Here is a 15,476-nt window from a genome sequence, read left to right on the forward strand (position 1 = left end):
CATTTGGCACCTATTCAAATTATAATACTGTAAAATTTTATTTTATTTTTGCATTGAGTGTCCTAAGACGCTCAAAGCAGGTCTTAAACCCACTGAAAAAGATGTTTTAGCTACACTGATAGAAGAATTACATAAGCATGTTGTCTACCCTTGTTCCTAAAGTGTTCTTTGAAATTTTATAATGGTTTTCTCCTAAATAAGGCATGGTGATGCATAAGCCTAGCACTTTGGAAATAAATTCAGGAAGTTCTATGGCAACTCAGGCTACAGGAGACCCCCAGCTCAAAAGAATAATTTGTTGTGGATGTATTTAAAATTATCCAGCCAACTCCCTGTTAAATGTTTAAGATTCTTGCCAGTGTAAAACATCTGGGTAATTTATGGGTTTCATAGTGTCTCTAATAAATACTTAAAGAGTGAAAAAAAAAAAGAAATAGACAAATTTACATCTGTGTTATTTTAAACAATGTAAATGCCAGCTAAACAGCCAAAGCCCTAAACCTATTGCGGTTAGAAAGTAGAACTACATTGGGTATTGTCGTTCTTCATTATCAGCTTTGTAGAACCCTCTATAAGCTTTTGTGTATTACATTGATAACAATGAAAAATCACATTTAAGAAAGAGAAGAATTAGATATGGAAACAGACCAATATAACACTTTTTAAAAAAATTCACAAAGACAGCGACTTTGCTCTCAGATCAGAGAAAAGAAAGGAGTAGGACTCTCTAGTGTGCTCCCATTTTCTGAAAAGTAAATTAGATGGAAGTAACTGGGTGTTTCTTCTATCTCTTTTTTTTTTATTTTAGATATTTTCTTTATTTACATGCAAATTTCTCCATTCCCAGTTTCCCCTCCAAAAAACAAAAAAACAAACAAAAACAAACCCCTGTTGCCTCCCCCCTCCCCATGCCTGCCACCCTGCCCTCTCCCACTTTCTGGCCCTGGCATTCCCCTACACTGGGGCACAGAACCTTCACAGGGCCGAGGTCCTCTCCTCCTATTGATGATCGATTTTGCAATCCTCTAATTCTTCTATCTCTTAAAACATCCTTTCTGATCTCCTTTAATCTTTTCTTGTCTGTTTCAGCAACTCAACTGAATGGCCCCACCTGCAAGATTTAACACCTGTGCATGCATAAAGAATAATCAATATTCCTTTCACAGTTTAAAACTTCTAATACATCTTCACTTATCATTTTTAAAGATTGTTGATAACAACAAATATACAATAAAGTATTCTTCAGTGTCGAGGTGATTTGGTCCATGTGGTCATAAAGCACTAAGTTTTCTAATCAGTATTGGTGATATCAAAGCAAATGGTGCTTTGTTTGATTTTGATTTGTTTGTTTGTTTATAATCTTTTTCAGCCAGTTTTCATCATTGTTACTGACCGTTACAACCATCAATTTTATTTATATTATGGAAATATTTGTCCTTGAGAACACCCAAAGAAAGAAATTTGACAAAATTAAGAGTTCCCCTATCAACTGATGTGATAGTTCTTATAACTGATGATGTTTCTTGCCATTTAAGTCTTGATGATATAATTACTATCTCATTAACGAAAAGGTTATATAGAGAGGCATATTGTGTACAGAGAAAAATCTTGTCAATAATCCAATGGCATTAGTTGAGCCATTCCACAGCAGGGTCTGCATACTCCCCAAATAGTCTGGACAAAGCAACACTGTTCATTAACTGTCTCTTAACTGAGTTGGAAAAATGAACAGAGTCCTTTAATCTGACATTAATAAATTGTAACCATTTGGGGAAGTATTCAATTGTAAAGCAGTGAAGTTACTGAAATTATATTTGATGACTTGGGTTTGTTCTGGCTCATTTGAAGATATAATTTTCCCAGGACTCTATCCATGATGGTGAACGATACAGGATACACTAGACAAGGAGGAGAAGTTTAAACAGGATTCTGGGGCTCATATAAAAAAATCACAGACTAGGAATTATTTAGGAGTATTATCAGGAGTGGATACAGGAAGATGTTTCTAAATTCCTAAAAGTTAATCATTTCCTTTTATGAAAAGAAACTCATATATTTTAGACAGTATCTATATATTTCTATCTGGCTTGTAAGTGTCTAAGTACATAAGAATTGCCTTGAAATCTCAGACGTGCCTCTGCTTCTGTGCTGGGAGTAAGGAAGCAGTATATTATCTAATTGTGGCTCACCTCAGTTATCTCTTAGAAAACTATATTAAATAAAACATTGAGAAAAGCTTCAGAGAAATTCATGAATATATTTTTAGTAAGTAGATTCAGATAATAAATAGCATCTGACAGTTATTTTCTTATTCTCTGTGAAACACTGTTCAAATGTGTGATAAGGATGCTCTGGAAGGAGGATTGTGGACAGACTTTACCATGAGGTTACATTTGAGGTAACCTTGGAAAGATGAATGTTAACTGCATCAAGTGTGTTGTGTATTCTTGCCTCTTTCACTTCAGCTACACGGTTGTGGAGGAAAGAAACTGTTTTATTCATATTGGAAACAACCATTCTTACGATGAGCATAAGAACAGTGAGCATACAATTATAGCTTTCTGTCTTATTTTAAAAGAAACCCCCGTGCACTCATTGCAAAGTTCAAGTGTGAACTATAAGCATCATCTGTCTCAGTTCAAAAGCTACATTTTCTTCTCCTAATCATTACTGCGTATAGGACAGATTGGTTAGATAATTGTTTTATAGTTTTAGTCACTTCTTTAATTTTTTTAGACATAATGTAATTATATATTTCTTTCATTCCTCCAACAAACCCTCCAATGTGCTCTCCTTGCTCCTGTTCAATTTGTAGCCTCTTTTATAATTCCATTAATTGTTGACATATATATTTTTGAAAAATATATATTTACACACACACACACATACATAATATATATTTCTGAATCAACTTAAGCTTTTAAATGACAGCCATCCTTTGGCTTCTTCCTAATATGCACTTATTTTATTGAGATGTTTTAATTTTGATTTTGGGAGACATTTAATCATGTAATATAAATCAAGATTTTGGGGGCTCTGAATACTTTCATGAAATCGAATAGTTATGATGTTGTATTCTTTTAAAATCTTGATATAGTATATTATGTATTATTTTTGCTGTTTCAGAGAGTAAATTAGTAATTATGCATCTATTTCAAACAGAAATATGATGCAATAGAATGCAAAGATGATTAGTGCTATCACAAAAAAACTTTATTGAAGATTGACGTGTGTTACAATCATTCTTAAACTCTTTGGTGTAGGGGTTGACACAAATAACAAGAAATTATACAGAAAATTGAAAAGTGTATATTAATTATGAGATGTCCTTAAAGATGGAAGCTGGGATAAGGGAAAAAATAATCTTATACACATTACTTGCTCATTTACTGAACACATCGTAAGTCCTATTCTACTCAAGGACAGGTGTACCAATATTCTGAGACCAGAATCTTTACATCGTCTTATCATGTCCTGATAGAATGAGGTAGTAGTATCCATGCACCTGAGGCCAAAGGACCTAATTTCATTATAATTCCTCTCTCTTTTCCAGTTCTACATGTGAGTCAGGCCCTTTGAGGCTTGTGTTGCTGCCATTTGTATTTTTCTTCCTTAAATAATTAGAACAGTTAAAGCATTAGCATTTTCAACACATGTAGGTGCTCCGTATTTATTCCAAATATAGCAATAAAACATCAGTGGATTCTTTCAAATGCATTCTACAGAAGCTGCAGATGATCAATTAATGCAATTTTGGGTAGAACTCTGGCAGTGGGCTAGGACGGAGAAAGTTCAGTTACCATCTATAAGAAGTTCAGAGACCACTGGATAGGGCAACAAATGTAGTGAAGAGTTAACTAAATACGAAGACAAATATCCTGTTTCTTTACCATTTTGAGCATGCCGATTGACTGATCAGAACCTGTTTGTCATAACCTAAATGACTATGCCTACTGACTATCAAGTCTTTATAGACAGACAAGTCATAGCTGTTGCTTGATCCTAGGGTCCTCAGCATTGCCTGTGTGTTGTGTTAAAGAGGTGCAGATTCTGACTTGAGCACATGTTGTGAGTCTTGGGTATAACTCCTCTCCCTATCACACTCTGGTCATCAGGTCTAAGATTCACCATCATTATATTATCAATTTATTTTCTAAAGATTTATTTATTTATTTACTCATTTACTTATTTATTTATTTTGTATAGGTGAGTGCATTGATCCTCTCTTCAGACACATCAGAAGAGTGTATCAGATAACATTATAGATAGTTGTGAGATATCATGTGGTTGCTGGGAATTGAACTCAGGACCTCTGGAAGAAGAGTCAGTGCTCTTAACCACTAAGCCACTTGTGCAGACTCTATATCTGTTATTTTTATAACCATTATAATTGTGATGGTTTGTATATGCTTGGCCCAGGGAGTGGTACTCTTGGGAGGTGTGGCCTTGTTGGAGTAAGTGTGGTCTTGTGGGAGGCTTTAAAACCCTCATCCTAGCTGCCTGGAAGCCAGTATTCTGCCAGCAGCCTTCAGATTAAGATATAGAACACTCAGCTCTTCCTGCACCATGCCTGCCTGGATGCTGCCATTTTCTGCCTTGAGGATAATGGACTGAAACCCTGAAATTGTAAAACAGCCCCAATTAAAAGTTGCCATTTATAAGATTAGCCTTGGTCATGGTGTCTGTTCACAGCAGTAAAATCCTAATTAAGACAACAATTTTGGCCTTCTACTATTCATCAATGCCTTACAAAAAATTATTTTGAAGAATTTTTACGTTATGGTTGAATCTTATATCAAGTATCCATATTAGCCAACCATGTTGTATCCAGTTATGGACTCAAGTATGTACAGAGATGCACAGAGAATATTCTCATGAAACAAACATCAGAACTCAACACCATGCAGTCTGTGTGTCTACTCTGGTTTTCTGCACTCCTCATTTTCTGTGCTTATTATACTATACATAAAGTTCATATGCATAGTTCTGCCTCTGTTACAATGCAGTCACCTCTATATAGGGTTGTGCCATTTACTTCTTTGATCCTTGAGTTTACATAGGTCCTTGGTAAAGGTCCAATTACTCAAAACATAAATGAGAAAATACTTCAGACTGGTACAAAGCTATAAGGATCTCATTTCATATTTGCTAGTTACACAGAATGTACACTGAATCCTATAAAATATCAATGCAAATTTTCTTGTGGAAAACTTATAACAAGTTATCAAACCATTTTCTGAAATATTAGCTTTGTACCTTAACTTCAGGACACACAATGAATTATAAGCCTATATATTTTTCCAGAATAGAAAATAAAAAAAAATTATATAAAATCAAGTTACTATGCTTAATTCTGATGTGAATACATCAAAATTGCTGCATAAATAACCAATATATCTTATACTTGAATATATAATGTTATAATATCATTAACATTAATTTGCTACACTTTCATTTACTTGTTTTTAGACAAGTTTTTAGATGTATAAATGTATTCATCAGTGGAAACTGAGAGTCACCCATGATCATTCAGTTTCCTCATTATCTACATTATTGTAATGAAGCATATTTATTAGAGTTAATGGAAATTGAATGATAATAACCTATGTTGTCACATTGTTACTTTGTCAAATACTTATTCATGTTTCTGTGATTTTTTCCCCTAGTAAATATTTTCTGCTCCCCTTTCCAAATTACACACTAGTCCTGTTTCATTTTATCATTTATTTGAAGTGCCTAGAGCCGTGTTTCTCAAGTTATGGTATGTAACCTCGTTGTCGGTTGAGAACCACTGTGCTAGAGTAATCTGTGAAGAGGAATCTCAGTTCAGAAAATGCATCCATTAGATTGTCCGTAGTCAAGTATTTTAGGAATGTTCTTAATTAATGATTGATATGAAGGTGCCTAGTTCACTGTGGGCAGTGCCACATCTGGTATATTCTTGATTATATAAGAAAGCAGGATAAGCAACCTGCAGCAAAGAAATCAGTACAGCATCATGTTCTATGCTCTCTGGTGCATCTACATTCCTGCTCTGACTTCCTGCCATGGTGGAGTATGAGCAAAGAATTGTAAGGTAAGCTGCTTCCTACCCACATTGTTTTTGGCTATGGTGTTTATCACAGAACTAGAAACCCAAAAACAATACTCATATGCCATGTGTCTATACTGACTAGGAGTGGACACATTCAATCAACCTTTATGGATCCATCTTTATCTCTGCAAGCCAGATACAAGTTTATACTAATGATGGCCTAGTCAACACTTTATCTATTGTCACCCTTTAGTTGTTGCAAGTTTTATCTTAAGTCCCTCTTCCATTGTTAAGGAATATGGCTCCCTCCACCTACCCTCTAGAGAGTAAACTGTAAAATTCAACCCATATAGCTCATAGCAAGAAATTAATAAGTATCTTTTTGGGAAATGCTTTTGACAATTAAACTGATAAATATTTATTTTTTCCTTATATTATACATAGATTTAAAAAGTTAGAGCTGTCACCTTTTACCTTTTACTAGTATTATTTTTCCACCTAATTATATGGAAGTACCATAATTTCTAGCCCCTTATACTAGCTATATTACTTATTTGTATGACTTTAATTTTTCTATGTTGTCATGGCTAAATTATCTCATTTCTTTTTTAATCTTTTAATTACACATCTTGTTCATGTGTGCACACACACACAAGTAGTTCAGATGGTCACCTTCAAGAGTTGACTTTCCCCTTCTGTCAAGTGGGTCCCAGGGATTGAACTCCACTCACCAGAATTCACAACAGGCTCCTTTACCTACTGAGCTATCTCACTATTCCATGCCATTTAATTTTAGAAGTGAGCAGTTTTTTATCATATGACTGTCCTGCTATTTATTTGTTCATTCTTTCTGAAGGACACTTTATATCTAGCTAAAAGGAGCTACAATCTGTAACAAATACCCATAGGCAAGACTGTGAGTTGACATAGCATGGGGAAACAGTATAGATACTTAGCACAATGGTAGGTAAAGTGGCAAGACTGGAGTTCATTAAGGAACCACCTCATTGTTCTCAGATGGCTGTGCTGCCATTGACAGCCTTATCAGTCACCATTCACCTGAGGTTCCATGGTTGGGAAGCCATGTAGTTCTACCACTTTAGAAGTTAGAAAAAAGGAATTGAAATGTCAATGCCAGTCTAGGCTACATAGAAAGTTTCTCTCAGAATAAAATGAAACTGGATACTTTTATTATTATAGTAAAATATAGCTGTGTCCCAGAGAAATTTGCTAGACTCCATGTAAATAAAATGATCATTGTCATGACTAATAAAATGTATTATGATGTATCCCTGACATTTTACCTTGAGATAGCCATTTTATATCTATGAAGTTCTTCCTAATAAATCATGGCCTCAGTCTAGAAATATCATGCAAATTCAATTAAGCAACACCCATAGTGTCAAAAATCAATGCTTGCCAAATGTTTTTTTAATTTTTGATTAGATATTTTCTTTATTTACATTTCAAATGTTATTCCCATTCTTATTTTCCTTCCAAAACCCCCCTACCTACTAGTTGGTTCATATTGTTTCTCCTCTTATGGGGTTCCAAATCCCTTCAGCTTAGGTCATGAAACTCAAATAGGGACCATTGATATGTAATAGACACAATGAAGGAAGTGACATTAAGGGGAAAACTGGTGAAATCTGTCTCATTTATGGTTTAATTAATAACTTTGTATGAATCCAATTTTGATTTCTTATTTTTGATGACTTTATAATGTGGAGACTGATAACACCGCAAAGTTACTATTTTGTTGGATTTGTATAAGACTAAGATTATTTCAACACAAAGTAGTAATACATGAAGTTAAAACCTTCCATAGCTTAGCAGTGAATACAATTAAATGGCCAGACCTAGTTTCAAAGCCTAGTTTCATTGCTGAGTACAGGCTAAAAGGGAGGTTGAGATAATTGCCACTTTTATCTCTAATTAACCAACCATGGGATGTAGTTTAAGTTACACTCCCAAATATTCAGCATAGTCTCTTGACATTGAGCATGAATAACATAGTTTTCAGATATGAATGCATTTATAACTCTTGGCACCCAACTAATAGAGAATCCTGGAGTTCAGGAAACTTTCTGTTTAGCAAGACCAACAGTAGTTCTAAGATGAGTGCTCAACATTCATTGTAAGGGACAATAACACACATTCAATCATAGGACTCATTGTGCTCAATAAATCTACTCCATCAATCAATTTGTGATGGTAATGCATAATGCCTCCAAGTTACATCCATTTAACACTAGTTCAACTGAAATAGTTTTAGTCTCTTAGGATCTTATGGAGCATTGGTATATGATATAGATATGGTCTACAAATGTAGATCTGGATATATAGCCTATTTCTGACTAATCAGATTAGGACACTCACATTGAGAAGATGCAGATCAGATATTTGACGATTATTGTGTTTAATAAGTATATTATGCGAGTTAGGTATTCATATTTCTTGGATCTCACTGTGAAAGTATATCAGAAATAGCCATCTTTTGTTATCAATTTTTAAGGAATACTAGGACCAAATGAAGAACCTATTTATTTTGCTTAAATGTATTAGTAAAAGAGAGGAGCTCTAATCAAAGACATGAGCTACTTTGCTTTTTCTGAATTTTAATTGTTATAAATAATTCCATGAGGATATTGCTAGTGAATTTTACAATAAAAAACAAACAAAAATAATCAAAGAGAATATACTCACAGTCTCTGTTTCCTACTTTAAAAGCTTCTCTTTCAATTGTGGAGAATTTTACTTATTTCATGTGTACCGTAGAGAACAGTTTTCAAATTGTATTTGTGGTTAATAATTAATAGTTAATGGTTAACAATTATGTTTAATGGGCAGTAAATTCAACAAAACAGACAGAGGAAATATATAGTATGATGTACAAGAACTGGGACTCCAGAACAACAGCCCAGGATATGGATTCTGTGATCTTTGCTAATTTTTAAATTCTCTTTCCCATGTTATCCTCATCTACTGAATGTGATAATAAATAATTAAGCTTACTTTCATAAATCCTTTGAATTTTGATTTAATTAATAACAAATTTCATTGCATAAGACACTATCAAAAAGGAAATAAATCATTTTAAATATACTGGTACTTTCTTGAAGATACATTGCATTTCAGCAATGTGGATGCAAATTAGGGGACCCTGCTTAACACATTGAGAGTTTTCTAGCTTCTTTGCTTCAATATATAAATTATTCACAGTGACTTTCTTTCTTTTCAATTTTTAGAAAAATTACTATAAGTATATGGGTATTTTGCTCACATGTTTATTTGAGCACATCATGTGTGTACCTAGGCAAGAAGAGAACATCAGTTCTCTTGGAACTAGAGTTACAGAGGATTGTTAGCTACCATGTAGCTGCTGAGACTAGAGTAAGAAATACAGACTGATAATCTGGAAAAGAAGCCATTTCTCTTAACCACTGAGTTATTTCCTCACGTAAAATTAATTTTAATAACAGGCTAAAATTATAATCATCTTGTGATATAAGATGTGATAACTATAAGAGAAAATATTCTTTAAATTTAAAATATTCCAAAATACTCTACCATGAATTTTTGTCTCACAAATATAATATTCAGCTTAATACTTTTCCTGAATATAATGTTACAGACTTGCTAAAAATGTATACACTGATGTTGTCAACAACAATAAATTATTCTTAAATTGCAACAAAGCTGAAGAAAGAAAATTCCTGAATAAGATGAAGCTGAGTGTGATGGCCCATAATCCTAGTACAGAAGACAGAGAGGTGGAAGGATTGTGAAGGCACAGTTAATCTGGGATGTATAGGGGAGATTCTGCCTCAAAGAGAAACAAACACACAACAACGGCAATAGTGTCAAACCCCACACATGAAAATAGTACACCTGAACTCCTACATAGCTGTTTGAAAACATGTTAGTTAGCACGGAGGTGGCACTTCTCACTATTTATTTACTTGGGATGTTAGATTATGAAAGATTTCCACTTTCTCTCTGAGCTTGTGGCTTATGAGATCTACTTATATTCTTCCTACTATGGAAGAGCCAAATTAATTTTCGTGACTATTATAGCCTTTGTTCTCTCATTTAGGTATATTTTGTAGTTCTCAGGTAATTTAACCAAAATGTTTGCTCTTTGGTATTCATGCCAGCTTGATTTTATGAGCACATCATTTCTCTAGAAAATATATATAGTAAGAAAGCTCACTGCGGTTGGCCTGGACAAGTCTATCTCAAGCCAGTAGACTTTCTGTGCAGCACTTCTGTGCTAGACAACATAAAAAATGCAGCGGCTCTTTGCTAAGACTAGCAGTTGTGATGAATACTTGGAAGACATATTTTAAGTTTTTGGTTTTGTTCCACCTCTAGTTGTTGAACCAAGGTAACTAGAATTTTGATCAGCAAATGTAAAAATAGATACATACAGACAGATACAGTGACTTGAAAGTACCCTTAGAGAATAATTAATAATAATAATAATAATAATAATAGTAATAATAGAGACATGTAGACAAACATTGTGCGGAGCTAGGTGCCAGGTGCTGCCCTAATAGACATCAGCAGATTGTCTCAGTTATACCTTTTAACAGCTACAAGAATTACATATCCAAAATGAAGACACCAATGACCCCTGAGGTAAATATACTTTCCCAAAATTACATAGGCCATTGGCAATCACTGTGATCTTCTTTTCCTTTCCTTTTCTTTATTTTCAAATTTTTTAATGATTTAAGTTTTATTTCATTATGATGAGCAAAGATGTATAATTTCAATCTATATGAATTTGTGAACATTTAAAAACATATTTTAGCCGGGTGGTGGTAGCACATGCCTTTAATCCCAGCACTTGGGAGGCAGAGGCAGGCAGATTTCTGAGTTCGAGGCCAGCCTGGTCTACAGAGTGAGTTCTAGGACAGCCAGGGCTACCCAGAGAAACCCTGTCTTGAAAAACCAAAAACAACAAAAACCAAAAAAAATAAAAAACAAAAAATTTTAAGTAAATAGAATTATGTTGCATTCTTTCTCTTTTGTACCAAAATTCCTCCCAGAGACCCCCTTCAATACCTGCCATACCTTTTGCTTTTTATCATATTATTTAAAATTTATAAAATATTATAACAGTAAAAATGACTATTATAAAAGTTGTTTGATATAAAACAACAATCAATTGAAAAGTCTTATGCAAATGCTTATCTAAAGCAATACTGAAAATACAAATGTTTTTCTCAATATGAATTTTATAATATAACTCCAAACATATTAACTGTATGATATTTTAAAATAATATATCACTATTAGTTTTTTTAATGAACACAAATAGATAAAGACTGTTTATTTGTTTGTTTGTTTTTAGTAGAGCTTAAAATCTTGGCTCTTACTGTGGTACAAACCCAAATTAAGAATAATTTTTAGACACTTGAGTTCATTGTAATAAGGCTGTATTTCAAAGACCCTCACATCACCAAAGGATTTTACCTCCATAGTAGCTAAGCTAAGAGTTGACAGTTCTGCTGTGCTAAGGAATGAAATGTAGGCACGATATTTGGATACAGATTTTCTGCAATGATCAAAGCTATTTGACTTAAGTGATTGTCTTCATTCTTAGTCTACAAAGAACAGGTTACATTCATTGAAGAAATAGTGTGTGTATTAAGATGGTCTATCCATGAAGTCATTCACCAATTGTTTCAATGAACAATTGTTCTGCTTGGAGGGTGGCACAGACATTAGGTGAGGGTAAGAATCTGGTTCGTTGGCTTTGATGATTTTGAAAAGCATTCATTTCAGTAAAAGAGTAACTTATAAAGTCCTCTTCTTCAAAATTAATACAATAATTATAAATATCAAGCAAAGCGTTCAGTCTCACTCTTTCTTATTATCTTACAAGCCACCTCCCAAATTGATTGTCTATATTTATTTTGTCTGTATAAATAATTTTGAAATATTTAAGCTGTTCTGAAAACCATAGTATAGTACAAAAACATCAAATAAACAATCCTACTAGTAGAGAGGCTGAGATAGGAGAAGCATGATTTCAAGACCATTATGTAGTATACACCAAGACACTGTCAGGTACAAACAAACAGAAAGTATATATGAATTGTACAATATTGGACCTATTTCTCCAATTATCAAATTAGAGAGATCACTGGATAACAGCCAACAAATTTCTAGTTCCTCATATTTTTGAATTTCAATTGATTAGGATATGTTGGTAATATTAATTTTCATATTAAGAGATATTAAGGAAAATTAATTGTTACTTCCTGTTTTTGTTGTAAGAGGTAGAATTAGGTTTGTGTGGGTTTGTTGAAAGATTACTCTCTTGCTTCTTTTAGGGTATAGTTTTGCTCCTTATATTGGTGTTTTCCATCTATTATCCTTTGTAGGGCTGGATTTGTGGAAAAATATTGTGTAAATTTCATTTTGTCATGGAATATCTTGTTTTCTCTGTCTATGGTAATTGAGAGTTTTGCTGGGTAGAGTAGCCTGGGCTGGCATTTTTGTTCTCTTAGAGTCTGTACGACATCAATCCAGGATCTTCCAGCTTTCATAGTCTCTGGTGAGAAGTCTGGTGTAATTCTGATAGGCCTACCTTTATATGTTATTTGACCTTTTTCCCTTACTGCTTTTAAAATTCTTTCTTTGTTTAGTACATTTGGTATTTTGATTATTATATGATGGGAGGAATTTCTTTTCTGGTCTAGTCTATTTGGAGTTCTGTAGGCTTCTTGTATGCTCATGGGCATCTTTTTCTTTAGCTTAGGGAAGTTTTCTTTTATAATTTTTTTGAAGATATTTACTGGCCCTTTAAGTTGGGAGTCTTCACTCTCTTCTATACCTATTATCCTTAGGCTTGGTCTTCTCATTGTGTCCTGGATTTCCTGGATGTTTTGGGTTAGGAGCTTTTTACATTTTGCATTTTATTTGACTATTATGTCAATGTTTTCTATGGTATTTTCTGCCCCTGAGATTCTCTCTTCTATCTTTTGTAGTCTGTTGGTGATGTTTGCATCCATGACTCCTGATCTCTTTCCTAGGTTTTCTAACTCCAAGGTTGTCTCGTCTCCCTTTGTGATTTCTTTTCTTCTCTCTCTCTCTCTCTCTCTCTCTCTCTCTCTCTCTCTCTCTCTCTCTCTCTCTTTCTCTTTTTTTGGGGGTAGGGGGTGTTTTGAGACAGGGTTTCTCTGTATAGCCCTGGTTGTTCTGGAACTCACTCTGCAGACCAGGCTGGCCACAAACTCAGAAATCTGCCTGCCTCTGCCTCCCAAGTGCTGGGATTAAAGGCATGTGCCACCACTGCCTGGCCTTTTGTGATTTCTTTATTGTTTCTAGTTCCATTTTTAGATGGATGGTTTTGTTCATTTCCTTCACCTGTTTGATTGTGTTTTCCTGTAGTTCTTTAAGGGGTTTTTGTGTTTCTGCTTTAAGAGCTTCTAGCTGTTTACCTGTGTTCTCTATTTCTTTGAGGGAGTTATTCATTTCCTTCTTAAGTCCTCTACCATTATTATGAAAGGTGATTTTAGATTTGAATCTTGCTTTTCCAGTGTGATGGTGTATCCAGGATTTGCTATGGTGGGAGAATTGGGATCTGATGATGCCAAGTAACCTTGGTTTCTGTTGCTTATGTTCTTATACTTTCCTTCCACCATCTGGTTGTGTCTGGTGCTACCTCCTCTGGCTATATCTCACTGGAGCCTGTCCTTCCTGTTATTCTGGTTGTTTCAGAACTCTTCAGAGTCAAACTTTCTCTGTGATCCTGTGATTCTGGGATCCTGGGATCCTGGGATCCTGGACGAGTTAGGAAGCCTTGGAGTAGAGCTTCCTCTGGGTATTATGGGACTATCTGCAGAGTTTGCACCCAAGGTCTGTTCAGGGTACCAGGCCAGACAGACTGGAAGGAACCCAAGCCACTGGACTGGCAGAGTTCCTGTGTGCCTGGGTCCCACTGGTTCCAGTTACTCCCAGTCTTGGGACAGATGTTGTGTCCCTCCTCACCTCTCATGATCTTCTTTTTCATACATCCATAACCCTCTTAACCAAATGATCCCCGGGAGTTTGGTCTTTCACATACAATAGTATAGTCTATACTCAATGAATTTTCTCTTACTTACTTTATATCCTTCCTATATTTTTATAATACTAAGTCACTGGAAATACTATGTAAACAGTTGTAGATTTTATTGTTCAGAGATTACTAATAAGAACAAAGTTCACATGTGTTCACCAAGCACACACAGAAGTACCGCATGCAGGTTTAACCACATAGGAACATTTACAACACAGTGCTTCCCAGAGCTTCTCTCTCAATATGTTGAATGTTAGAGTGGCTGAGCACATAGTTGTAAAACCTACAGATGAAGAAACTATGCGTGATGATGCTGTGGGAACTGAACGTAGAATGCATAGTACTTCAGAGTCTTATTTGAATGAGTGCCTAGAGTCCTTTCTGCCATATTGAAATACCATAATTTTTTTATGAAAATAGTTTTAAAGTTGGCACCGGCACTTTCACATTGATTAACACTGTGAGACAATTAATCTTTGTGTGATATTTCTTGCAAATATCCTAAGATTCTAAAGCACAGTTATAACTTGTAAGCATTCATTAGAATTATAAGAACTTTCTCTTAGAGAATAAATTAGAAGTGTAATCTCCCTTAGGACATGATATTCATACCAATACAGACTTGGGTATCACATCACAGAACACAATCACAATTTTGCTCAAGTCAAGATCTACAGATCTGAAAATGTAGACAAATTTGAGGGGGCAGGAAAAAAAAACCTTTCTTCTTTTATGCCTGACATTTTAAAAGGCATACTTTAGTTTTTCTTTCTTTCTTTCAATTCTTTTTCTAGTCTATCCAAATCAAAATCTTGGATCATGTGTTATCTTCCAAACTAAATGAACTTATTAACCATTACATTTAAGTTACATAGGGCATTACTTCTGTGTGCACTGTAGACAAAGAGCTATCCCACAAAAGATGAAACAGAATTCCATCTTCATTAAGCTTTTGAGATTGCAGATATCACAAAAAAGACAAAGATTTGGAAAATATTCATTGATAGAAAAGAAACAGAGCAAAAGTATCACATGAGATGTGGTTTGGATAAGAAGGATAAAACAATTTGCTCCTGCTGAATTATAGTAACAAAACATGGTAGGAATAGTCAAGACAAATAAAAGAAAAATCTGCAGATAGGAAAATCAAAGATCCAATGTACAGAAGCCAGGGCTTTGAGCAGAAAAATGGCATCAAGAGGCCTATGTTTTTCTGGGGAACAGAGGAAGTTCTAGCCACACAAACATGTCCCTATCTGTGGCATCAGAGGAGAGAGGAGATAGTGCATGCTGTCCCCTATTTTTCTACATCAAAAAGTAGTTCCCCTAATACCATTGATAAGCCTGACAGATGAAGAACTTCTACTA

The 15,476-nt window shown here is 34.6% G+C and overlaps 1 protein-coding gene across 1 annotated transcript in view; it reads left to right on the plus strand.

The window, feature by feature from the left end:
- LOC116080982 (T-complex protein 1 subunit zeta) overlaps positions 1–1,124 on the plus strand; it is a 2,773-nt gene extending 1,649 nt beyond the window's left edge. Inside the window, exon 2 of the mRNA XM_031357704.1 lies at positions 1,090–1,124. Coding sequence (XP_031213564.1) covers positions 1,090–1,124 — 35 coding nt within the window. The remainder of the gene's footprint in view (positions 1–1,089) is intronic.
- The last annotated feature ends 14,352 nt before the right edge of the window (positions 1,125–15,476 follow it).

This window comes from Mastomys coucha, unplaced genomic scaffold, assembly GCF_008632895.1.
Source record: "Mastomys coucha isolate ucsf_1 unplaced genomic scaffold, UCSF_Mcou_1 pScaffold6, whole genome shotgun sequence".
NCBI lineage: Eukaryota > Metazoa > Chordata > Mammalia > Rodentia > Muridae > Mastomys > Mastomys coucha.